The sequence below is a fragment of the Ursus americanus genome, chromosome 25, assembly GCF_024610735.1.
Source record: "Ursus americanus isolate L20-20 chromosome 25, mUrsAme1.1.p, whole genome shotgun sequence".
In the NCBI taxonomy this organism is placed as follows: Eukaryota; Metazoa; Chordata; class Mammalia; order Carnivora; family Ursidae; genus Ursus; species Ursus americanus.
In genome coordinates this window covers 10,437,094-10,464,920 of record NC_142151.1, presented here as the reverse complement: position 1 = coordinate 10,464,920, position 27,827 = coordinate 10,437,094, and the positions used below count along the sequence as shown (strand labels likewise).

Below are 27,827 nucleotides of genomic sequence, written 5' to 3'. Positions count from 1 at the left end.
TATATAAAAAACAGATTTTATTCACAGAATATACAAGAATAATTCAATATCTAGACATCTTTTGATATAGTTTCTTATACCAACAAGGTATAGTCATTGGAGTCTCATTTCTCAGAATTACAGTTTCCTTTAAGAAATAATTTCTCAAGTTTAGGTGTTGCTCTGTAATTGGGCTGGGGACCGGTAAGCATGGGCTGATGTAGAAATCATTACCAGATATTCACAATGTTTCACTGTTTGAAATCTTGAGTCACTGAAAGAAAGTCCACAAATATTTCCAGCTGGCTGATCTTCTAAAAGCAGTGGTCATTTCAGAAGATGTAGCATACTTGAAACAAGTCGTTCCTGGAAGAAATTTTTAAAAGATGTTCAAATTAATTGTACAGCTTCCATGTGTTTGTGGGCAGCTAGGGACTTGGGTAAAGTACATAATTCAGAAAAAAAGTGTGAAAAGAAATATTCTCATAATTGGCCTGAAAAGCGTGTTCCATATGCTTTCATGGTATTCCAAACAACACAATAGACTAAGATTAAATGTGTAAGATTTCCATCACAATACTAAGAGAGACAGTGTGTGTAAAGAAGGGAGACGCTCACATACAGAGAGAGAGAGAACCATGAGGAGGAGCAAAGAGAAGAAAAGGAACAGAAAGAAAAATAAAAGATATGGGAGGCTGAACAGCTGACCTTTCTTCCAGCCTCAAGGATGCGCAAGGATTTTATTTTTGGTCAAATCCTCCTTGAAATACTAATTCAGATAATTTATGGGTACCTCAGATGTAAGATAAATGAGACTCTGGACTCACTGTCAAGTTTATTGAGTAAAATGTAACCTGAATGTTAAGGCACAGACACTGAGTAGGGAAAGGGTTAAGGGGTAGGCAGGGAAAGAGAGGAGGCCCCTCACTGGCTCTGGAACTATCCCTGCCAGGCAGAGATGCTGAGACAGGGCGAACAAGAGATAAGGGAACAAACCAGATGCCCCTGCCCTGGATGTTCGGGGGTATTTTTTATGGCAGCTACATGTAACCACAGAAAATGACCAGACCTCAAAGCAGAAATAAGCCATTAAGAATGTTATCAACAGTCCTTGCTCAAACCAAGACAGCACAAGAATCTCAAGGCCACGACGAACTTTCCCGTCAGTGCTCAATAAAAGACTGCCAGTGGCAGCCCACAGTGGCAGCCCACTTGGGACCCCTCTCACTCTAGGGAGTTTTTTTCTTTCCTTTCTGCTCTCACCTTTACTTAATAAACTTTTATTTCACTTCACCATTTTGTGTCTGTGAGATTCATTCTCTTACCCCTTGAGACAAGAACCCTGTAACAACACCAGAGAAGAGGGCTGGTCTCATATACCCGGGATGAGCACTGGAAGAGATTATGTGACTAACAGCATAAAAACTGAAAGTACCAGTGTCTGATGGCTGCCCTGAGCTGAGGTGATCTGAGCCAATCCCACCTCATCTTTCATGACCTTATGACCTTAGCACTACATGATTTAGGGATTTCAGAATGTGGTTCTGGGAGGCCTCTGTTATGCTGTTCCTGACAATGCTGCGGGTTTTCCTGCTGTATTTTTTTTAAAGATTTATTTATTTATTTTAGAGGGAGAGAGTGCATGGGTGGGGGGACAGAGAGAGGGGAAGAGAGAGTCTCAAACAGACTCTACCCTGAGCACCGACGTGGGGCTCGATCTCACAATTCTGAGATCATGATGTGAGCCAAGACCAAGAGTCAGACACTTACTGGGCTGAACCACCCAGGAGCCTCTATCCTGTGTATTTACATAAAGAAAGTAAACTGGGCAGGACGAAGCCTGTTATGTCTCGTGGGTTTCATTGTTAATGTGAACCTAAGACCACAGCTGCTGGTCAAGCCAAAGCAGCCTTGCAAAGAGACGGATAAAGGTATTGGGAAGAGAGAGTATTTAGTGCCTAGGGGCAGACTGAGAAAAAGTACTCACACAGCTCTTCACTTCTTCCATTGTTTCATACAACATTTTGAGAAATGTTGTCTCCTTTTTATGGGGCAGGTATGCCTTCATTAAAATAGAAATAAATTATATTTATTATTTGATCTTATTTAATTTAAAAATAAGAAAACTATTTATTTCATTCTGTTTTATAATCACGGTAAAATTTTCATGTTCGTGTACTCTCCAGATGAGTAGAACTTTGGGGAACCTCAAGTATTCGAAACCACCATTTTTATTTCCGAATGTTACCAAGTTAAAGGCAATTCTCCTCTTAAGGAGGCCTCTGACATAAAGATAAACGTCCATCTTGAGAGTGAATTTTACTCACAAATCGCCGTTGGCCTTACCTTTTTTCTGGGGTGGTGGCGAGTTTTCCTTAGTATCTTCTCTGTTCTTGACTCACACGCTCTACCGCGGTTCCTCTCAGAAACCAAGGATGTCTTTTCTCCCTTCCGATCATCCAGCTTCAAATTTGACACTTCAAAGAAAACTAGCCCTGAAGGGGAAATGACAAATGTCAGTTTCTCCTGACTCAGGGATATTTGAGATTAAGATCCATGCGTGTAGAAATATATACGTGAAAGAGGGACTATATGTATGAACAATTCAACTGAGAGAGGCTAAAATTCTGAAGTAGGTCCTAAGCAAATACAAGAAACCAATAATAAAATATCTTGTCTCTTACATCTCATCTCTACACTTGTACCCCACCCCAATTATCTTTGAAACCTCTCATAGAGACACACAAACCTGGCGAAGTAGCCTGAGACACACCATTCTTCCCCGCTAGTTCTTTTTCTCCATTTGCTGGCATCTCCAATAGCATTTGGACATCTTCTTCCATTTCATAGTTTTGTAAAAACTTTACTAGAAATTCATGGCCAACGATGGGTTTATCTGATAATACAGGGGGAAAAAAACCTGCTGAAAAGTGGATTCTCCTAAGGAAATTATATTTCACGAAAAATATTCCTCTTATTCAACATGGAGTAACACCCCCGCTTCATGAATTAGAGTTACGGCACAGTGGGCGCAATGGAGAGTCAAAGCAAACAAACAAACAACAGATAACAAACAGAGAGAGAGAGAGAGACAAGCACAGTCTGAGAGAGATGAGAAGTGGCCTACTGTATTCATTCAGGTTTCCTAAAAGTTCTGACAATTTAGAGATATAGTCTTCTCTTTGGCCTGGATTTTTTCCTTTCCTTAACCAAGATAGAAAAGTGTTGAAAAGTCAATAGATAAATATTAAGGATCCTAAAGGCAACAGCTAAAAGAATAATACATACAGATTCTGAGGAGAGGGACAATGTTGTGAAAATGATACCTGTATGGGAGATATCCTCTTTTTGGAGTATGTTCAAAGGAATTTCCAATGAATGATTCTGGAAAATAAAATTTAGAAGATTCTCATTTTGGTGAGATGACTGAGCATACTGGAGCAATTAGATTTATTGGACAGAGTTGATAACCAAATTTGACATTTGTGGGTGTCTTTTTGCTGAATATTGTCCCCCAGAAGATAAAGTGAAACTAAAAGCTGTAGTTATCTCCACAAACTTAAATTTTATCTGGTAGAGTTTAGTCAGAACATTCATAGACAATCAGGTCACGGAAGTCAAGTTGGAGAGAGTTTGATAGTCTATGGCTTTGCCTCAATGCCACTGTGATTCTGTACCCAACACTGGGCTCATGAAAAATCCAATATAGGTGCAGTGAAGTCATGCTCCATTTTCATACTACCATAATCCTCACGAGCACATTTACAATTATATATAACTTTCCAGAGCTCACAGCTCTTGAGTGGTGAAGGAGTTCAATACTAATATTTCCTTTATGCAACATTCCCTCCATCTAAAAGCATGCCCTGGACATGGAGTCACTAGTATTTAAATTCATGTGACCCAGGTCAATATTCCCTTAACATCTCCAGGATGCTTGCTTGCCCTGAAAGAATTATACAACCTTGACAATAGTTTTCTACTATTCCAATGTTCCTCTAACTCCTGGGGGTAAATGACAACTTACCTTGGATGACCAGCACTCCATTTCTGAAATCGCTGAAGACAGATTTCCACTAGGAGAGTTTGCTTTTTAAAGGAAAGTAAATTTAATCAGTGCAAATCCAGCCAATGGAAATAGGTGATTAGATCAAGTTTGGCTCTCACATACCCCTGATAATCTGATGAAGTTTCAGACTCTTAAACCATGAAGATAATACTCCCAATTTCTTTTGAGGGCTTAAATCTTCTAGGGGTATATTTAATCCCTGAAGCCCGTCTATGGAAGTCACGTTTAAATTCCTGGATAAGCAAATTTTCCCTGAAGAGTCTAGTGTCTAAACACAGTCCTATTTATCCTGCATCTGAAAATTTAGGAAGATTTGTAGTGCCAAGGAAGAGTGAGTATAACTGTATTGAGAGGCCAACCAAAAAAGAACTCTTCCGTTCAAACTATCTGTTTTTCACTTCTCTAATTTCAAGTTCAAAAAGAAAATACAAATTTGCCAGTGTAGTGACGGCTTTAAAATATTTGATAAATTTCTAAAAATTTTTTTTTTACTTTGTCTAGTGAAAGAGTGACAGTGTTTTGTTTTTAGCTCAATAGGAGTTTTATGTTTATTTTGGGCAAGATCAGCCAACAAGAATCCTACAAAGAAAGCAACTAAAGATGGTGTCTCCCACCCATGCTGCTCCTAAAAATGCTGGCGTGAGAGACCAATATTCTATTTTGTGCCTAAGCGTTGCTTGGAAATGAAGTTTTCCATCTCTAGGCAGAGTTGAAAGACATTCCAATTCCAGTAATACTAAAAACTATTTTGTTGTTGTGTTTAGAAAGCAAACTCGTGATCTGTGAGTTCCTCTGATTTTTATCTCTTATGGCCCATAATATTTGCCCAATTAGAAAGAAAAAAAGAAAAAAGAAATTTCAATTTTTCCCAGAGAAGGAAGTCATCCCTGATTGGGAAAAAACACATCCTAAATCGCTCCTTAATTCTTTATAAATCTCATCTTTTAGAAGCTTGTGAAGTTCATTAACTTTCTCCTAAAGGCTTTACATGCAGGAAGTGACTATAATGGGAACAAGTTTCATTTGAAAAAAAAAAGCCGCTGAAAACACCCCTCGAGTATTAATTTATTATTAATTTACTTGGGAAATAAATGATTCAATTCTTTGTTATCAAAAATCGGATTCCTTTTAGAAAATTGTTTATCAAACAAAACTTCGGAGACTGATTTTCTTTTACAATCAATGTGTTTTCAGTGACTGAAGAAGTTACTTTTTTAAGCAAATCCTAACTCCATTGTTGCAGCATTACTGAGAGGTAAAATCAATTTTTGCCGGGGCTTTTCTACCCACGGTACTCAGTCATCTTAGAATAGAGGAACTATAATTGAGGAACTATAAAATCTTCCTTATTTCACTTTCAGCTTCCAAACCAAGACCAAAAGATGCCTAGAATAACTTTTGGCAAGGAGTAAAAGCTCACAAAACATTTAATCTCTTTTCTCTAACAAGATTTTTTTTTTCTAATATGCGTATCCTGGATGTCTCCCCAGCATCCACTCACACTGGTATTTTTTTTTCTTACTGGGATAGGGCGGGGAGGGGAGGCTGGCAGGAGAAAAGGATCCAGCCCAGGGGCCGGTCCACTGAGAACAGTTCACCTCATCGAACCCCTCTTGCCTGTTGATGGTTAAGGCAGGCGGCAGCCTAAAGGATAGGGTTAAAACAATCAGCACAGTTGTTAATGGATCTATGATTTTGAGACAGCATTAACATTTCCTTTAAAATAGTTCTTGTCTTTCCCATCTCATCAAAATCAAAATACATGTGTTGATAAGTTAAAAATCATTGGCAAAGACTCGAGAGAGCCTGGTAACCATAGACCCTAATATAATTATCTTTCCAGAAGTCTTACTTAAATTGCATGTCTTAAATTGTACCCTATTATGACTTTCTTTTTTTTTTTTTTAAAGATTTTATTTATCTATTTGACAGAGATAGAGACAGCCAGCGAGAGAGGGAACACAAGCAGGGGGAGTGGGAGAGAAAGAAGCAGGCTCATAGTGGAGGAGTCTGATGTGGGGCTCGATCCCAGAACGCCGGGATCACGCCCTGAGCCGAAGGCAGACGCTTAACCGCTGTGCCACCCAGGCGCCCCCCTATTATGACTTTCAATGCTCAAAAACTAGCGATTTGAAATGTGTATTTCTTTATTTTTAGCCTTTCATCTTTATATTCGTTCTATGACATTTTCGTCTGAGGCAAATCCCTCTGCCCGATCAGGGACCTGAGCACATCACCTCTCCCTACTTTGTTCCTCTAAGTCTCTCCCCTTTTATATCCATAGGATAACCTTTCAGTTTGAAAGCGAAGTGTGACTTCTTTATTCCTATAATGCCTTTTCCATTTATTAAGAAGCTCTGAGAGGCACAGGTTATATTTATTTCGGATTATCTTTCTCTGAACATCAAAATAATTTTCTTTTCAAATTCCTTCAACTTATGTTGTTCTCTGTTCATTCTTATTATCTGTGTCGGTAATTCTCTTTTGAATTAATGTTTGAGTATTTTAATGATGTTTCATGGTGATATATTTTAGTTCAATATATTTCAATATATTTATTCTGTCATCTTACTTTCCACTACATTTCTTTTTTAAAATAAACATGTACTTGAGTAATTATTGTACCTAATTTCTCTCCTTACCAAATGTTATGCACTAACTACACTTTCTTTTTTTTCTTTCTAAGTTTTCTTTTATGTCTTCAATACTATGATCTTTTTCTTCTATATAATACTGACTTTAAGCCATAAAACAGAAGTATGGACAAATCATATTGATTAACATAGATTTGTTAATACCTTAAAAGGCTTCTTACAAAAGTAATATATTAGGAAGAAGTGTACTTTATTGCAGGAATTAAAGAATTCACATTATCTGTTTATGTTGTAAATTAATAATGTAAACCGAGAAGAAAAATATCAGGTGGTAATCTTGATAAGTGTCAAAGGAAAGAATGTGACTTTCTACAATAAACTTCTGATTTTAGGGGCACCCGGGTGGCGCAGTCGTTAAGCGTCTGCCTTCGGCTCAGGGCATGATCCCGGCGTTCTGGGATTGAGCCCCACGTCAGGCTCCTCTGCTGGGAGCCTGCTTCTTCCTCTCCCACTCCCCCTGCTTGTGTTCCCTCTCTCGCTGGCTGTCTCTGTCAAATAAATAAATAAAATCTTAAAAAAAAAAAAAAAAGAAGAAGAAGAAGAAAATAAGCTGATTTTAAATTTTTTTATTAGATTAGACACAGTGAAGCACTTTATATAAAATAAATCAATTTATATAATACAGACATGTTAATGTCAAATATTTTTCTTCTCATATTTTTAAGTATTGCTTCAATCTCATTTCTTATAACTTTTTTATAAACATACACTTCACACTTCCTTTCTATTTTGCTTTCTGTATTTTCTTTCCAACATTTTCATCCCTACATTTCTGTCTTCATCATCTCAGAAACTGCTCAAATTTTAGCCTAAAACAATCCTTTATCCTCTAATGTCAATTCATTTTTTTACTAACTTTAGTGCATTTTTAATTGTTATTCTAATTTGTACTTCTATTATCGCTTTTCATTTCTTTATTTCCTTTTTATCTTATTTTTCTAGAACCTCAATCTGTTCTCTCCTAAGCTTTTTGTCCCTGTTCCATGGAGGTCATACCTTTCATATTCTGTTGTTGATGATGAGCAGTTTTGACTTTAAATTTCTAGCTAATTTATTTAGTAAACTATTTAAAAAACTGAGCTCTTCCTCTGTTTCTGATCATTTTTCTCCATATTTAAGATTTTTTTCTATTTTATACTCCCGTTTTTAAAAATATTTTTATTTATCCTCAAATGAGTAGGAATCTTGCCAGACTCCCACGCGACGAGGCGTGTAGATTTCCCTTGGTTCCATTCACTTGATATACACATGTGTGGCTTAAATGCCCTTCTAAGACCTATACTTATAGGTCAGTATGTTGTCATTAGCACTTTTCTCAATTCCCAGTGATCTACCCAAACTCTTTCCTCTAAGGCAGTGTTTTTCAAACTGAAGATTACTCTGTATTAACAGATCCGGAAATCATTTTAGCAACGTCAGTATGCATCGACATAACTGTTTAAGTATTGCTTGGTGATGGCTTGTTTCAGTTGTATGTACATATACACAGGTATGTATGTAAAATGTGTTTCTTACTGCTCTCATAGTCAGACTTGTTTGAGGAGCACTGCTCTTGGCTGGATCTGCTGTCTAAAGTTGGTTTATATCCTAGTCCCACTGCCTGTTTGAAACCCTTTGAAATGCGGGAACATAACAAAATTCAAATCCACCTTCAGATATTCGTATTTGTTACACATCAGATACAATAAAACTTCCTTTGATACTCTGACATTTCTCCTTACCTCTCTCCCCAACCCCTTCTGGCCCTGGTCTTTACAAACACTGCTCTTAAACACAATGATAAAGCAGAAAGATGGTTGGAAGAGTTGCTTTCTCTCTCCAATGGACAGCATACATAGTTCAGGGATAACTGTTCAATTTTATGGTTTAACACAACCCTATGTTGCTAAGCAAAGGAGGCAAGAATGACATGTCTTTCAGTCTTCTTTCATGTAGATGGAGCTGCTGTGTCTGTTTGGAATCTATCATCACCAGCTATGTATTCAGTGGAACGAAATATGGCTTTGCTATTAGTCTTTTACTTAACTGTCTTATTTTTCAAACTCGTCTGTTTCATTCTAGATATTTTATGGAGAAACTACGGTAACATTTCTAGTCTGATGACATTTGAAAGCACTTATTTTATTTAAAGCTGTCATTTGCCTGTTTTTTTGGTATCATATCCATTTTTTTCTCTTATCTCCTTTTCCCTTTTGGTTTATTTTACTTTGTGAAGGAATTTCAATCTAAAATGGAACCGGATGATATAAAATGAAAAATCTCATGCGTATGCACTCTGCGCTTAGGAAAACAAAACGTTAAGAAACTGATTTTCCATAAATGCCTGATTACAGAAAACTGATAATGTTGAAACTTTCTTAAATGATAGGGAATTGTTCAGGGGTTACTTTATATGAACCTTGGGATATTTTTGTTTATAGTTTCTAGAGAATGAATAAGAAATGCCCCAGATCGGGGCCCCTGGGTGGCTCAGTCATTAAGCGTCTGCCTTTGACTCAGGGCAAGATCCCAGGGTGCTGGGATTGAATCCGCATCGGGCTCCCTGTCTCACTGGGAGCCTGCTTCTTCCTCTCCCACTCCCCTTGCTTGTGTCCCCTCTCTCTCTGGCTGTCTCTTTCTCTGTTAAATAAATAAATAAAATCTTTAAAAAAAAATGCCCCAGATCAGGTCGGTCTCATAAAATAAGTGGAAGTGAACTTTATTTGTATGATTTGACTGGTTTGCCTGCTCCGGGAATTTTCAAAGCTGGTCTCTGCTCTTGATTTTAACAGTCTCTAAAGTGAACTCTCCCCTCTTCACATTCCCTGCCCATAAATAGAGCCTACCCCAGACCCTCATCACATTCCTCTTGCTACAGTTTGTGCATCCTAAATTGCAATTTCTCCGCTAATCCCAAAGAAACTCATCTTTTTTGACAATCTTGAGTTTCTTCAGTCTACCTCTTTTTTAGGTCAATATTCCTTGGTATCAGAAGTACGATCCAGCAACTCCTGGGTGGCTCAGTCATTAGGCGTCTGCTCTTGATTTCAGCTCAGGTCATGATACCAGAGTTGTGAGATGGAGCCCTGCGAGGGGCTCCTCACTGGGCATGGAGCCTGCTTAAGATTGTCTCCCCCCGCCCCCGCCTCTTCCCACCCGCTCTCTCTCTCTCTCTCTCTCTCTAAAGATGAAGAAGAAGAAGAAGAAGAAGAAGAAGAAGAAGAAGAAGAAGAATCATCCAAAGGAGATGACCATGAAGAATGAGGATCCTCCAAACGGAGCAGGGTGCCCTCTCTTCCACAAGCTCCTTTAGCTCCTTGCTTCTAGAAATTGTTGCCTATGATCAGTTCATGTATCTCTCACGTTCTGAGCTCCCTCCTTTCAGCTGACCTTTCTAATCTCATGTGAGATCTGTTTAAGGACTTTGTCCTTTTTAGTGAATACTCATTTGTTTTCTTGGTTTCCAGAGGCACACTAGAATTTTGGTATAATTCTTTGGAATTCTTAAGAGCAAAACCAAAAAATATATGTGGTCAGCACAGGTCGAACAAATAAATGCTACTAGAGGGCCCACCTCCTGCTAATGAAAGATCTTGGTGTCTGAAGTAAAAGACTCTTGTCAGAGGATAAGTTGGTCACACACAGGACAAACTGGCATTTAGTCACCTGCTGCCTACAAGACAACTTCTGTGCAATAAGGGACACCTGGTCACTGTAGGACAACTGGGGCAATGACCATCAGCCAGGAAAAAAAGAAGTAATCCCTGAAAGGAGCACTGTTAAACAAAACACAACTCCCAACCCAAAAAAGCACACCCATCAGGCTATTCAGGAATTGTTTTTCTCTTTGCCCTTAAGAAACCCTCTGAGATAAGGAATCCCAACCACCTAAATGCTCTAACAGTGGCACATTTAGGGGCTCCAGATCCCTGAATGGCCCCACCTTACTAAAGGTAATTTACAACTCCAATGGCCACTATGGGGAACTTGCCATCTCCCCAGACTTGCTTTTCTTCAGACTATCTTAGAAGACCACAGTAATAGGGACGCCTGGGTGGCACAGAGGTTAAGCATCTGCCTTCGGCTCAGGGTGTGATCCCGGTGTTATGGGATCGAGCCCCACATCAGGCTCTTCCGCTATGAGCCTGCTTCTTCCTCTCCCACTCCCCCTGCTTGTGTTCCCTCTCTCGCTGGCTGTCTCTATCTCTGTCGAATAAATAAATAAAATCTTTAAAAAAAAAAAAAGAAGACCACAGAAATAGAACAAACACACTGAATGTGGTAGCTATTTTAATCAATACCTAGTGGATTCTAAATTTATTCAGGATTCTAAATTTGCCTCTTTACAAAATACTATTGTTAAGTTAACTGAAATAAATAAACAACCAAAAGATGATTTAAAAAAAAAAATCTGAGGCGTCTTCTTTAGCAAGACCAGCAAAGGTTCCCCCGACCCCATTGCTCCACCTCCGCTTGATCCACCTTTGCCTTTTTCTAATGTCTTCCTTGACCTGAACTCCCCTTCTTCTCTAAAGCTGAAACCTTACTGACTGAGCCTGTTAAAACTCTCCCTTTTAAAATGAGGCCTCTGAAGATCCTGCTAAACCATTGGGTTCCTAAGTTCCATGGACCAAAGCTGAACTTAGAGCTACAGTAAAAAATTTTCCCAAGGTAACAGGATCCTCATAGATTTGCCAAACAATTCAATTTTGTAATTCAAACTTACCAACCTGGCTTCTCTGATTTTTATCGATTAGTCCACATGCTTGTTGAAGAAGGTCAAGCCCAACACTGGATGAAAACTGCTAATTGGAAAAGCCCTGAACAATCTTTAGAATTCCAGTTAAGTCAGCCACCAGATCTCTTACGTGATCAAGCTTGTGTCATGGCCAAAGGCTTTATCTGTTCGTGATTACTATAGTAGACTCCAAGTTGTTTTAAAAGAAAATTCTAGACTCCCTGTGGACATTGAATTCACCAGAGAAGCCTTTAATTCAGTGTTTACAAATGGTTTAGACAGAGATCTATCTCTGCTAGTCAAGAGAACCTGCAGGAGCATGGGAAACGGTATCCACCCTTGATCTCATCAAACTAGCTGATCAGTTAGGCCATATCCTAGAAGATGATCGCCAAAAAGGGGCAACTAAAATTTTAAATTTCCAAATTCAATATAGGGAATTTCCCAAACAAACCCTCCCTATCAGATTATGTCATTATTGTAAAAGATCTGGCCATTGGGAAAAGGACTGCTACAAATTAAAAAGGTCTAATGATTAGAGTTTTCTAGGAGCCAAGTGTCAGACTCATCCCAATGATGGGACTCCAGGGAAACACAGGGACTGTTTCCTATTCTACCATTAAGTAGGCTGGGGGGAACGAATCTCCAGATCAGAGACAAATCCCTTACAATATGAACACAGGAGCTACTCTATTGGTGCTCAACCCCACAACAATTAAACACCCCCTTCCTCAGAGTAAGACATTTATTCAAATAATAGGGGTCTCAAGTAAACCACAACATGTTCCTATTTCTAAACCTATACCCTTTTCACTTCAGACTTTTGCAAGATAAACATCTATTTCTCTTCAGTGAATTGGTTACTAGCCACTTATTAGGACAAGATTTCCTAGAAAAATATCATACTGCCATTTCTCTCTTGAGTTCAAATCCCCTGCACCGAATATATATCCCTCTAATGTAACCCCCCAAAAATCCAACACCTTTTCCTTTCACATGTACTTTACAAACCAGGGAAGATCAAACTCTAGTTTCATCTCCATTATTAATTTTAGTGTCCCCTACTCAATGGGAAAAATTCTTCATACACATAGGCGGCATTCATAGTGCCCGTTCTGTTAAGATCCAAACCGATCCCTTAAAACCTCCTCCCCAAATTATGAATACCCTATAAACAAGGAAGATTCACAAGGCATAAGATCTATCACAGAGGAACACAAAGTGCCCAGACTTATTATTCCTTGCACCAATCCTTGAAATATCCCTGTTTTATCTATAAGAAAACCTAATGGTTGGGGGTGCCTGGGTGGCACAGCGGTTAAGCACCTGCCTTCAGCTCAGGGCGTGATCCCGGCGTTCTGGGATCGAGCCCCACATCAGGCTCCTCCACTATGAGCCTGCTTCTTCCTCTCCCACTCCCCCTGCTTGTGTTCCTTCTCTCGCTGGCTGTCTCTATCTCTGTCGAATAAATAAATAAAATCTTTAAAAAAAAAAAAAGAAAACCTAATGGTTGAAGATAGAGATTTATCCAAGATCTCCATACAATAAATAATATTGTTATTCCTTACCATCCTGTTGTTTCTAATCCCCATACATTGCTTTCCCTGGGAAGGACAACATACCTAGACAGTAATGTACCTGGGTTTTACTGAAAGTTCTTCTTACTTTTCACAAAGTTTAAAAGGTGATCTAGATGTTATAAAATTTTCTGGAGGCCCCACATTACTACAATATGTAGATGATTTACTTTTCTGCTTACCCTCTCGAGCTTCATGACAAAAAGACCGTATTCATCTGTTAAAACCCTTAGCCCCAAGGGACACAGTGTCTCAAAGGAAAAGTTGTAATTTGTTCATGCTTAAGTACATTACTGTCCCAATCCTTATATGTCTTATTTAAAAAAAAAAAAAGTCCTAAACCTGACCCCATTATCTAGGAAAATCAAGATAGCTTGGCCTTTAAAACCTTGAAGAGAAGCTTAATAAGTCCACCTGCCCTTGGACATTCAAATGATCAGCTACCCTTTTCTGTTTTTTTTTTTTTTAAAGATTTTATTTATTTATTTGACAGACATAGAGACAGCCAGTGAGAGAGGGAACATGAGCAGGGGGAGCGGGAGAGGAAGAAGCAGGCTCATAGCGGAGGAGCCTGATGTGGGGCTCGATCCCATAACGCCGGGATCACGCCCTGAGCCGAAGGCAGACGCTTAACCGCTGTGCCACCCAGGCGCCCCCTTTTCTGTTTTTGTATATGAAAGAGAGGAAAATGTCCTCAGAGTACTTACCCAAAAACAGGGGGTTACCACCGCCCTCTAGATTACTACAGCCAACGATGAGACTTCATGGTCTGAGGTTACCCCTATACTTTAGAACTTTACTGCCCTTCTGGTAAAGGCCATTGAAAAAATAGTTATGGGATCCTTTTTGAACATCTTAGTGCCTCACGCTGAGGCACTAAGCTAAAGGTAAAACCACAAACATCTATACTGGTTTCCTTACTCTCTTGAGCTCACACAACACCCGGCACCTTTCAGCAAGTCCCCTTGCTTCTTATGAATTTCTCTTGCTAACCACCCCTCATATCACTCTCGTTTATTGTAACGATCTCAACCTTGCTGTCCTTCCTCTTTCCTCAATGGACAAAATCCCCTAAGACTGTTTAACCTGGACTATTTACCTCTCACCTGGTAAGTGATTACTTACAAGAAACCCCCTTGAAAAATGTTGATTTTTCACAGTTTACTGATGGCTCCTACATGAAAAAGGAAAATGGAAAATGTTGGCTGGTTATGGGATATCGACTCCTTGTGAAGTCATTGAGACTGCACCTTTATCTTTGGCCATTTCAGCCCAACAAGCTGAATTATATGCTCTTATTTGAGCTTATACTCTAGCTAAAGGTAAAACCACAAACATCTATACTGATGGCCCATGGAGTAGCCCATGGTTTTGGAATGTTGTGGAAACCAATGAGGTTTCCTTACTTCCAACAGAGGCAAAATTAAAAGTGGTCCTTATGTCCAAAATTTATTAGATGCTTTGCTCCTACCAGCAGCTCTAGATATTATTACAGTCCCTGGGCATTCTAAGTCTTATGACTCTGGGAGCCATAAGGAACCACTTTGCTGATACCACCACAAAAACCATACCTCTTACGGGATTCAAAGACTAGAAAATCACTTTCCCTGGTGATGACCTTAGAGGATTAAGGGAAATACAAAAATTGGTCTTTGAATAGGAAAAACAAAACTAGATGTCTAAAGGATTATGAAGAAAAGAAACTTTGATTCGACCCCAATAAAAAACCGGTCCTGCTAGAAAGGTCTAAAATTTCCATTATTAACTACTACACTTGAATTAAATAATCAACTAACATTCATGAATCAATATTGGTGGTGAAATGTTGGCAAGGCTGCAAAAAGTGCTTATCTTGCTTGTTTCGTGTGTCCTAAATTTAACCCAGGGAAACTTATCTGTACTTCTCCTGGACATTTTAATTTACCCAATGTACTATTTAAGGTTTGGCAAATGGATTTCACACAATTGCTCCTGTCTTAGGGATATAAGTATGTTCCAGTAATGGTTTGCATGTTTTCACATTGAACTGAAGCTTTCCCATGTAGGCAAGTTACTGCCCCTTCTGTAGCTAACATCTTATTAGAAAAGATTATTCCCACTTGAGGATCACCCTGCCCCCCTCCAAACTTCATAGTGATCATGGAACCCGATTCAGTGTTCAAATACTTTGATGAGTCTGTACCGTCTGGCTAATTCTGCAACACCGCCATTGTGCTTACCATCCTCAGTCTTCAGGATCGTCCAAATATACAAACGCAATTATTAAAACTCGGTTAGCTAAATTAGTTGAAACTCTCCAAATACCCTGGCCAAACGTTTGCCATTGGTTCTTCTATATCTACTTCCTTCAGGATGCATAAACTTTTGCATTTTTTAAAAGAGTTTATTTATTTACGTGAGAAAGAGAGCTAGAGAGAGAAAGCATGAGTGGGAGAAGGGGCAAATGGAGAGAATATCCAAGCAGGCTCTACTGAGCACAGAGCCAGACGCAGGGCTCGATCTCACGACGCAGGAGATCAGGACCTGAGCAGAAACCAAGTGTGGGAAGCTTGACCGACTGAGCCACCCAAACTTTTGCTTTTTGAAATAATTACAGAATAGCTAATGCGCGGGGCGCCTGGGTGGCACAGCGGTTAAGCGTCTGCCTTCAGCTCAGGGCGAGATCCCGGCGATCTGGGATGGAGCCCCACATCAGGCTCTTCCGCTATGAACCTGCTTCTCCCTCTCCCACTCCCCCTGCTCATGTTCCCTCTCTCGCTGGCTGTCTCTATCTCTGTCGAATAAATAAATAAAATCTTCAAAAAAAAAAAAAAAGAATAGCTAATGCGCTTAGACCTCCCACACACTTATTTTTACCCGCAAACCAATAAAAGGGGACATACTTCAGTTTTGCAAAGGCCTGATCAAGTACTTAGTAAATAAGCATGCTCTGACAGAACAGTCTTCCCATAGTGCATTCCCAGGACATGAAGACAAACTCACATCTTACGCCTGGAAACTTTGTCTGTTGGAAAGATGTCTCCAAAAAAACTCTCCAGGCTCACTGGTAAGGCCTGTCCCAGGTGTTACTAACTGGTCTCTGTGCAGCCAGACTTCAAGGAATAGAGTCCTGGATTCATGAGTCGCATCTCAAGAAAGCCCCAAAACCTGAATGGACTTGTACCCAACTGGTGACCAGAAACTGAAGATCTCTGGGCACTGAAGCAGACAGCGTCTAAAATAGACAACTCACCCAAGATATACAGACTAGGCCTGCGTAACTTTACCTTTTTTAAAAATTACCCTATGTTTAGTTGAATCATGTCATTCAGGCCTTCAATTCATCTTTCTCTAGTTTTTCTATCTTCTTTACTTAAGCTTTAACACATCGTTTTATCCCCACCTTACAGAAACTCTCTGATTCTGCCACCTTATTGCTTACTGGCTTTGTGCCACAGCCGACAATGCTCATGGTGAACCTGAATTGTGGCCTGGCTGCTGTCTTTAGAAGGCTAGTGAAACCTATCTAGCAAAGATAAAGGATTTTCCTGTGGTACCTTTGAATCCATACACATCGTTTTCTAGAAGACTGGTGCCAAATATCATGGTTTTCCATTGGGAATGCCTTACTCATAAAGGGTCACTCAGGTCTGGACTTGTATCCAAAATCTTTGTTTTGAAAACCCATGATGAAAATGGAAAAACTCTAGGATTTCTCCCACCACATAGTTGAAACTATATTATTTTATATGACCTAAAGAACATGAGAGAACCTTAATTCGACTCGCTTTTTCCCTGGATATCTTTTTCCCTAGATATCCAGACCACCACCAAAATCTGACTTATACTAGATCAGCTCACTTGTTACTTCAGTCTACAGAAAATTTAAGATGTTCTCATAACCATTCCTATAACGCTAGTAAACCAGATTTCATGTGTTCCACATAAATGATTATATTTCTGATCATGATACCCCTCTTTCATTTCAAGAAAAAGAATCTGGGCAAAGAAACCTACTATGCTTTATCCTTACAATACATTGCGTATTTCTTTTTTTTTTTAAGATTTTATTTATCATTTACTTGAGAGTGATCAAGAGAGAAAGAGAATGAGCGAGAAGAGACAGCGAGCACAAGAAAGGGAAGGGGCAGAGGGAGAGGGAGAAGCAGGCTTCCCATCAAGGAGGGAGCCCAAAGGAGGCCTTGATCCCATGACTCTGAAATCATGACCTGAACCAAAGGCAGACACTTGACCAACTGAGCCACTCAGGTGCCCTGGGTATTTCTTTTCATGTGAAAAAAAAAAAAAAGAAGTGTATATTCTATGTTTTCCCTTAATTGGAAGGGACACTGTGGGATTATTGCCCTCACCCCTGATGCCAAAATTAAGAAACACTCTTTCCTCTACTGCTTATATACATAATCTAGGGTCTTTATCTTATCAACTTAAAAGGACACATCAGAACTGGGAAATATAATATAATATAATATAATATAATATAATATAATATAATATAATATATATTATAATAATATAATATATATTATTATAATATAATATAATAAATAATATAATATAATAAATAATATAATATAATATAATATAATAAAATTTTGAGTGGCTGTGTACGAATAACTCTATAGTAAATAGAAAGGTTTCGGGACATGTTTTCTCCAGAGACGTTTCAGCTTGGATTGCAGTAGCAGACCTTGAAAAAGCAGTCTGCAATCTTTCGGAGTCATGTCTACCACTTTCAGTGCTTCTGTCTGAGCTTTTGAACACACACAAGCCCAAATAGATAGCCTTCCAGGAATCATGCTACAAAACTACAGAGCCCTAAACCTGCGTACTGCTTAGCAGGGGGGCACCTGTGCCCTACTTGGAAAAGAATGTTGTTTTTATGTCAGTAATTTGAGAAAAATAACACAGGAACTAAAAATAACGAAAGACAAGATCAAGCTGCTGCAGAAGTTAGCCAGACTCCTGGAACTTGGGACAGTCTTGATCTATTAAACATAAGCAATGGGGGAAATTGTCTGAGAAGTATGTTTTAATCAATAGTGACCATTGGGCTTTTGGTCATCGGATGAATTGTTTAATTAAACTTCTTTTGTTCTGTGTTAGTAAGCAAATGTCTTCTTCCCAAATGTAGGTACAAAATAAAATAATTTTGCTTTCAAAGGCTTTTCCTGAAACTCAAGTGACCATGGAAACTAAACCATCCCTCTTAGAAGGATATAACCGAGATTCTTCATTTTCAACCCTCTTGTTCAAATCAGGCCAGTGCCATTCCATACCATGTCCCTCCTTTGTGGGACAAGACACATGAGGATGGTCCCCCAGCTTCATGAAAAAAGACACCTGCGGATGACCCTTCTCAGCTCCATGAAACATACAGTATAATCTAGAAAGAACTACACCTTTGACAAAAATTAACAACACCTGAATGACAGAATTGACCAGCATTGTTTTCTTGAAAGATCTTGATCAAAGGGGAAAAGGTGGAAAAAAGGGGGGTAGGTGAAAGAATTCCAATCTAAAATGGAAAATCTCAGGCAAAGTCAACAGGGGAAAAGGGAGGAAAAACGTAAGGCCTGAGAAAGAGACTTATTACCCATAAATGCCTGATTGACAGAAAACTGATAATGTTGGAATTTTTTTAAATGATATTGAATTGGTCAGGGGTTCCCTCACATGAACCTTGGGGAAAGTTTTGTCTATAGTTTACAGAGACATGAAGAATGACCAGGTCAGGTTGATCTCACAAAAAGCTGAACTGAGCTTTATATGTACGATTAGACTGGTTTTGTCAGCTCAGGGAATTTTCAAAGCTGGTCTCTGTGTTTGAGTGACCTCTCCCCTCTTCACTTTCCCTCCCCATAAATACAGCATGTCCCAAACCCTCAACACACCCGCCTAGAGCTTGCTAGAGTTTATATGCCCCTAATTGCAATTCCTTTGCTGTTCCCAAATCAAGTCATCTTTTTTGGACAATTTTGAGCTTGCCCCAGTTTAGCTCTTTATGCTCTTGACAACTTTTCCCTCCTTTTTCCTACTTTATCTTTTTCTCATATATGACTTTTTTTCTTTAGCATACATTTATTTTTATCTTTTTCAGTTTTCATTTTTAACTTATTATTTTTTTCAAGATTGATTGATTGACTGATTGATTTGAGAGAGAAAGAGAAAACTCCCTGCAGAGGGAGAGGGAGAAAAACTCCCAAGCAGACTCCCTGCGGGGCTCGATCTCAGGACCCTGAAACCACAACCTGAGCTGAAACCCAGAGGCAGACACTCAACCAACGGTGCCACCCAGGAGCCCCAACTTGCTCACTATTTTAATAATTTATTACACTATTTTATTTTTTTTTAAAGATTGTTTATTTATTTGATAGAGAGAGACAGCCAGCGAGAGAGGGAATACAAGCAGGGGGAGTGGGAGAGGAAGAAGCAGGCTCTTAGTGGAGGAGCCTGATATGGGGCTCGAACCCAGAACGCTGGGATCACGCCCTGAGCCAAAGGCAGATGCTTAACCACTGCGCTACCCAGGCGCCCCTATTACACTATTTAAACCATGTCTTTTATTTACTTCACCTTTTCATGGAATTACTTATGTTTTGCATTAGAAAGCATTATTCCAAAGGTATAACTGTTGTAGTTTCTGGACTTTTCTCTCAGTCTTGAGGAAGTTCTAATTTCCTTGAGAGCTGCTATGTTATCTCACTTGTAGCTTCCTCTTTCTCAATCTCAATGCTAAAAATTTGAAATGAGTAATTCTAAAGATACATAGCCCAAAATCTCCACCACCATCCCACAATACTTGCACAGCAGTAGACACTCCATAGATAGTCTAATTCTTCCAAGAGAACAAATGAAATATAAAATACATAATATCTAACATACATAATATCTGACTAAATACATAATATCTAACTCAGTGATGATTAAGTCCTGAAGAGGTATTACTGAATAATAGGAGAGAGAGATTGCAATTTACAAAGGAATCTTAAATATACAATTACCTGTAATTCTCTGTAATTACCAGTTACATGAAATCTTAAATATAAACTCCAGATCTATTTGTTTATAGTAATCAGCTTGCCTCCAATAGCCTCTCGAGGATTATTCTCCCCTGATTCTTGTAATAAATTTGTCAATTGATTTGCCAACAGATAATTAAGAGAAATTTCCATTACTTCTGTTACTCCATATTTTTAGCAAATAGAATTCCTTCTTTCTGCTTCTGATTTGATGGAAATAATAATAATAATAATGATAATGGTGGATTGATTACTTGGGCAAGATATTCAATGAATCGCATAAAAAACTCTTCTGGAATTTATTTCAAACTTAAAACTTTGTGACATTGTATTGTCTCAAAATCCTGAGTCCAGGAGTGCCTGGGTGGCTCAGTAGATTACACGTCTGCCTGCAGCTCCAGGCCATGATCCAGGTCCTGTGATGGAGCCCTGTGTCAGGCTCCCTGCTCAGTAGGGATTCTGCTTCTCCATCTCCTTCTGCCCCTTCCGGCCGCTCATGCTCCCTCTCTCTCTCCCTTTCTCTCTCTCAAATAAATAAGTAAAATCTTTAAAACAAAAATCTTGAGTCCAATAAATCCCCACAAGAATCTGTGAAAAATTGGGGCTCTTGGGTGTTTCACTAGGTGGTTCACTAGGTTCAATCTGACTCTTTTTTTTTAAGATTTTATTTGTTTATTTGACAGAGAGAGAGAGACAGCCAGCTAGAGAGGGAGCACAAGCAGGGGAAGTGGGAGAGAAAGAAGCAGGCTCCCAGTGGAGGAGCCTGATGCGGGGCTTGATCCCAGAACTCCAGGATCACGCCCTGAGCCAAAGGCAGACGCTTAACAACTGAGCCATCCAGGCGCCCCCAATCTGACTCTTGATTTCGGTTCAGTCATGATCTCAGGGTCGTGAGATTGAGCCCGCATGGAGCTGTGTGCTAACTGTGGAGCCTGCTTAAGATTTTCTCTCTCCCTCTCTTTCTGCCCCTTACCCACCTCTTCCCCCCCCCCCTCTCTCTCTAAAATAAAAAGAATCTGTGAAAAATCTGAAAATCCTGTACCCTACTTGGGAGCCCCTGAGGAAACCTGGTGTGTGTAGAAAATGGAGGGTGGAGAGGGGACGATCTTCCATCCAGCTGTCCCTGCCCTGTCTCCTGACATGAAGAACTTCAGCAGCCTTGCCTTTCTCGAGTCTTAGATCAAAAGTTAGGCAGCAATTACTCTGTCCCTGGATTTTGCTTGCCCAAAGGAGGGGCACTTGCCCTGATGTAATTGCCCCACTGTTGAATCCAGGCCAGTAGTCAGAGGAGGCACATAGGGCCATGCCTAACTCCTTTTTCTCCCAACATCTCTTCCTCTTTCCTCTAGCTTGGAGCTCTTTTATGAGATCTGGGGAACTAAAGGACCCCTCTTAGATTTTCAACATAGAGCATCATTCCTTCAAAACAATAAACATTTTTTTCTGAGTAGTTCCTTAAAAATGTATGCTTCTTGTCTTCTTAGAAAATTGCAGAATAGCAGGGCACCTGGATGGCTCAGTCATTAAGCGTCTGCCTTCGGCTCAGGGCATGACCCCAGGGTCCTGGGATCAAGCCCACATCGGGCTCCCTGCTCTGCTGGAACCTGCTTCTTCCTCTCCCACTCCCCCTGCTTGTGTTCCCTCTCTCGCTGGCTGTCTCTCTCTCTCTGTCAAATAAATAAATAAAATCTTAAAAAAAAAAAAAAGAAAATTGCAGAATAGCATCTCTCAGACTCACATTTTCATTTGACAAAAATCAGGGCTCAGAGATAGTTATGTCACACCTAATTATTGCTATACTCTATCATTTTATCACAAAATCAATCATGACAGCATACACCCAGTTACCACTGGAACTGACCTTAGACTTCTGACTCTCCGGTCATTCACTTGGTATGGCATAAACTACATGGACTCAAATGGAGTTTTATCTTTATTTTAATAACACCTCAAAAATATAATTATGTAGAAATATTCTACCATCAGAAACAATAATAAACTAGAAGATTATGAAAGAGAATGGCATTTCTATCTTTCTTACATTTAGCTAATATCTTAACCATTTAAAACATGTTTCCATGTACTAGCTGTGTATTTTTACCCATGTCATTAACAAAAAGGAAAGAAAGTCTTATGTTCTGATGATAAAAGTTATGTAACTGAATCTTGTAGATGACTTCTTGCAGAAAGACTAACTTGACAATCCATCAGGTAAATCTTAACCCATTCTCCTTGAAATGTTTGGTCAATGTTAAATATATACAATCCAATTTATTCCTTTATAATTTTTATATACTTTATGAGAGAGAAAAGGCATCATGTTTCATGGGCACATGATTCTTCATTTACTCAACAATGATTGAATGTTTACTGGATATAAGTTCTCATTCATAAGGAACAGTGACCAACAAAACAAAATCAATTTTTATTCTAGTGAGAGGTGCCAGACAATAACCAATAAATACAATAAGTAAGACATGATATAATATGGCAGAAAATGGTGGGCATTATGCTGACCACAACACTTAAAATTGTAGTCTACCTCCCTATCTTGCGCTCCTACGGATCTCCCTTGCTCCTCTAGTAACTGCAAGCCTTAAATAATTGTTTGTTGAATAAATGAATGAAGAATAATGTGCCCATGAGACATGACACTTCCTTCTCATTGAGAAGACGACAGATGAGCAAAGGTATAAGATGAGGAAGTTAGCTATGTCAACAACCAAGAAAAGAGAAATACAGCAGAAGGGAACAAAAAACACAAAGTCTTTAAGATAGGAAGGTTTCTAGATCCTGGAGGAAAGCAAGTTCAGTATGGCTAAACCTGGAGGAGCAGCAGGTTGGGGCTGTGGAGACAGGAATGTGGGGGAGGGTTGTACAGGCATGGAAAATGTCATTCTCCTGAACAAAATTTCCAATGAAGGCTCAGAGGAAGAAAACTGAGCTGCATAGAACATTATTTTGCTAGCGGGGCAGTTTTTAATGATGTCCATGAAGAAAATATGACTGCAGTCTAAATAAGGAATCACAGCTCAGTTGACAAAGCCACTGCCCTGATCTCTGAATCGGCATGGTGATATTAAACATGAGTCTTTTTAATAAGACCCCCCCAAAAAAAACCCCATGTTCCTTCTATTCTTTTTATCATTTGTCTTGCTTCTCAAAATCTGTGCCTAGACTGGGTGTTATATGTGAGTGATGAATCACTAAATTCTACTCCTGAAACCAATATTACACTATATGTTAACCAACTTGAATTAAAAAAAGAAAAATCTGTGCCTGGAAATCCCTGATGGATGAAAATGTGTCCTTTAAGCTCCAACTTTTCCAGCCTGCTCTCTACTAGACCAAGCATTCACAGGAAGAAAAAATATATACTGAAAATCAGCAAGTTATTACACAGGATAAATTATTGCAGCCAGGATTCTTGCTTCTTTATTCATTAAAAACATTGCTATGAATGTGTATTAGTATGAGTTTCAATTTTATTTCACACTTATGCTTCTAACTCTACCCCCCCCACACACATACACTAGCGTGGCAAGGACCTTCATTCTCACCCACTCACAGTTGCTCAATACTCTGTAAACACATCTTTCTTTGGAAATAACATTGGTTTAGAAATATGTCCAAAGGTAATGATGTCTTTCGTAGAGCTTTTTTTAATAGCTTAAGAATTTTTAAAAAATTATTTGTTGTATAATTAACACATCAACGTTATCAATGATACAAAGTCAACTCTTTTCATGTTTACTTACTCTCCTCTAATCCTTCTTTGTGTAAATATTTAATGCTATTATTAGAGCCATAACTTAGCTTTTGTTCTCTTTTTCATTTAGCAGTAAATAACAGTAATAATTTACATATGTTAATTAATGTAATCCAATTATGCAGGAATTATTATTATTATTAAGCCAATTTTACAGGTGGGGAAGCAGAAGCACTGAGAGGTTGTGTGATTTGCCCAAAATGGCACAATAAGTAAGGAGCCTGGGATTTTATCTGAGGCAGTTTGCCACTTGAGTCTATTCTGTTAACCTCTGTGTTGTCCAAACTTAAGTCCAGTTAAAATATTCCCAGGGGCCCCCGGGTGGCTCAGTCAGTTAAGTGTCCGACTCTTGATTTCCACTCGGGTCATGATCTCAGGGTCATGAGACTGAGCCCTGCATGGGGCTCTGTGCTCAGCGCGAAGTCTGCTTGTTTCCCTTCCTCTACTCCTCCCCCTGCTCGCTCTCTCTCTCAAATAAATAAATACATAAGATTTTTTTTTTTAGATTTTATTTATTTATTCGAGAGAGAGAGAGCATGAGCAGGGGGGAGGAGCAGAGGGAGAGGGAGAAGCAGACTCCCCGCTGAGCAGGTAGGCTGCTGCAGGGCTCCACCCCAGGACCCCAGGATCATGACCTGAGCCAAAGGCAGATGCTTAACTGACTGAGCCCCAGGCGCCCCAAATAAAATCTTAAAAAAAACATATATTCCCACACTGTATTTCAGATTTCTTCTTTTCCAAATACTTTTCTTGGTTCTATGAACATTATTATAGCCAGGAAATGATATCAAATTATTTTATTACTTCATTCCACAAATATTTATTGAGTGTCTATTAAACTGATGACTGGAGTTTCATTACTATATTTTCATTCGTGTGAGTTTAGTGGCTACCTACTATTAAAAATTGGAATGCTGTGACATTGATCTCTGATTTTGACATTTGGCTAAAATCTGCCATTCAGGTTCAGTTGTGGCCTCAACCTATTTCGACATCATTTCTGGATCCCTGAAATTGTGTATAATCAATAATCCTATGATCTTTGTAGGTAATAATTATATAAAATCACTATCATACTGTTGTTAATACAATCAAGGCATAATTTGTGGATCTATTTTAATATATGAATATTCACTTATACTTGTATGTATCTTAGATTTATCTTGGAGTGGAAAACTTCTTGTCAGTCTATTCCAAAAAAACAATTCAAAAAAATTGATATTTGCGGGACACCTGGGTGGCTCAGTTGGTTAAGCATCTGCCTTCGGCTCAGGTCATGATCTCAGGGTCCTGGGATCGAGTCTCGAATCGGGCCTCTTGCTCAGTGGAGAGCCAGATTCTCCCTCTGCCTGCAGCTCGCTCTGCTTGTGCTCTCTCTTCCTCTCTCTCTCTCTCTCTCTCAAATAAATAAATAAATAAAAGCTTTAAAAAAGTTGATATTTGCAAAAACTCCCTTACGACATCAAACCCATTATTGGCCTTATTCATCCATCTGTCCTAAACATTTTCCAGGAATAAAAAAAATATGACATTATAAATGGGTGATTTGGGCTCATTTTTAAATTTTCTGTACTCATACATATTGTAGGGGTGAGTGGCAGAAATAATGACAACTTTCATTTAAAGCCCCTCCTCTTTTCTCCAGCCCTTGTCAATGTCTATTGCCCCTGAGAGTTCCGCAAGAATGAAGCAGAGAGCGTGGAAAGACATACTGAAGCAGAATTGTCCTCCTGGGGGTGCGTGGGTGGCTCGGTCCTTAAGCGTCTGCCTTCGGCTCAGGGCGAGATGCCAGAATCCTGGAATCCAGCCCCGCATCAGGCTTCTCTGCTGGGAGCCTGCTTCTTCCTCTCCCACTCCCCCTGCTTGTGTTCCCTCTCTCGCTGGCAAGACTCTACCTTACCTTGGAATTTAGAAGTCAAACAATTATCATAGGGATGTATATTTATGGGTTTATTAAAATAAAAAATGAAGCATTACTAGTCCTATCAGATATGTTTCATCTCATCAATTATTTTGACAATGAGAACTGGCTTTGCAAAATTAGGTTAATGGTGAACATTTTCTAGAAGCTAAAGATATGTCATGGTTTAGAAAGTAAGTTAAAGAAGTTTATGAGGATTTTTTTATACAAAACTGTAATTGAGTTAATAACATTTTAATTTCCCAAAATTTCTTAAGTATCTTAGTTGTCTCTAAGTAAGAAAGTAACAATCAGTAACCATTTATAGTGCTGATAAGTCTTTTTTGTGTACTTCCTAGAAACTGAGAATGAGATTGAATCTAATGACTGAGCTCCAAACTCTTTTGCAATTGACCTAGTTTCCAGTGCTTTGCTTTCAACAAACTCAAGGAGGCTATTTTTTTTCAGCTGAGAATTATAATTATATAACTACAATTATATTTAATGATGATTATAATGTGACCTTTGGCTTATAACTGAGATGCTTAAATACTTAAATGATATTGTTCTAATAGAAGCTTTCTCGTTTTGCTCTCTTTATGTGAACAAGATTTCTTGGTGCTTACACCTATATGGTAGGAAACAACAAGAATATTCGAGAATAGAAATAGAATAGAATAGAAAAAATAGGAGGTAAATAGATAGTGGAAACTTGCCTCAATAGAGCAATAAGTAATATTCATTCAAGGATACAAAATCTGACTGTGGAAACCAGTTGGATGAAATGTACAATTTATTTCATTAAGAAATTATTTTCAAACTAAATTTTATCTCTTGTGTTTCCTATTTATTCAGATTATAGTAGATGTGTATGGTCTTGATAAGTAATATACCGACAACACTTGTAATGATAATTCAATCCAGAAAAACTGCATTACTACTCTGAGCCTTATAGGTACAAAACCTTTTTTTAATGATTTGATTATCTTTAGTTACAGAAATGAATGATAAGGTGTTCATTAAAATCTATTGAAGAATAAAATACCAGGATAAAACGACGTGGGGAATTAGAATGGAAATACAAGATCCAGAAGAAGCAAGAATCATGTAAAATTTCCAACTAGCAACAAAAGGATCCAACAATGGATGATGGTACGCAATAAATGACGAACGGTATGCACATTGCATTGGATGTGTTTAAAAAGTGATATCACAGTTTCATTTTTAAAATAGTAGTATTTATAATACACTTTTTTATCATCTTGCACATGATGAAAAAATTTAAGCTAAGGAAGTGTGAGGAGTTACATGTTTAATAAAATTCTTTTAGGGAATATAAGAAAAAGGATGGAAGACCAAAGAATATAAAGTCTTAGTTGAGAATGCTGGAAAAAGTATCATTTATGCCACATCATATATATTTTAAATGAACCTAATAAAATTTGCAATTAAAAATCAAAATGATAAGTTTTGATCACACTCAATTTATTCTTCTATTCCCAAAGTTCAAGCTACAGTGCTGATTTTTGCTTCATCCACATATGGATTTTTATTTTTAGTCATTAGGCATTTGGCCAAAATATAGGTTTGTTGCACATCTAATAAGTTTAATTATGCCTGGGAAAAGTAATATAGGACCTCTTATAAGTCATGTATTACTTATTATAAGTTAATTTATCCCACATTAAGCGGGTGGAGAGTAAGTGCATTGCTTAGTGCAGTGCAGGAGTGGAGAGAGAGCACTGGGAGCTCAGTAGAGGAGAAAAGTACGTAAAGATTCTAGTGAGGGAAGGACCCAAAATCAAACACAAGAGATTTATATTCATTCAGCAAACATTTGCCAACTGCTAAGGACCACGACAATGCTTTATTATAGCTTATTCTGTTTGACTTGGCTCTACGTCACCCACAGTTTATTATCCTCCTTGGAATTTAGATATCTTACGTACCTATAGTTTCACAGTTCACAAGGGTGGCTCCGTACATTATCGTCACTTCTCACTCTCTCAGATCATTTACAAAAATGTAGTCAAAAGGGCGCCTGGGTGGCTCAGCCAGTTAAGCGTGGGACTCTTCATTTCACTCAGGTCATGATCTCAGGGTCCTGAGATTGAGTCCCGCCTCCAGCTCCGCGCTGGGTGTG

The 27,827-nt window shown here is 38.8% G+C and overlaps 1 protein-coding gene across 1 annotated transcript; it reads right to left on the bottom strand.

The window, feature by feature from the left end:
* Window positions 1-27,776, bottom strand: LOC148107755 (uncharacterized). The gene is made up of 7 exons (XM_087855403.1): window positions 27,634-27,776; window positions 4,007-4,068; window positions 3,306-3,363; window positions 2,729-2,875; window positions 2,326-2,474; window positions 1,967-2,041; window positions 1-345 (listed from the first exon to the last, which is right to left on the bottom strand). Exons 1-7 carry the CDS (start codon window positions 27,668-27,670, stop codon window positions 307-309), a joined length of 567 nt encoding a protein of 188 aa, XP_087711529.1. The 5' UTR covers window positions 27,671-27,776; the 3' UTR covers window positions 1-306.
* Between the last annotated feature and the right edge of the window lie 51 nt (window positions 27,777-27,827).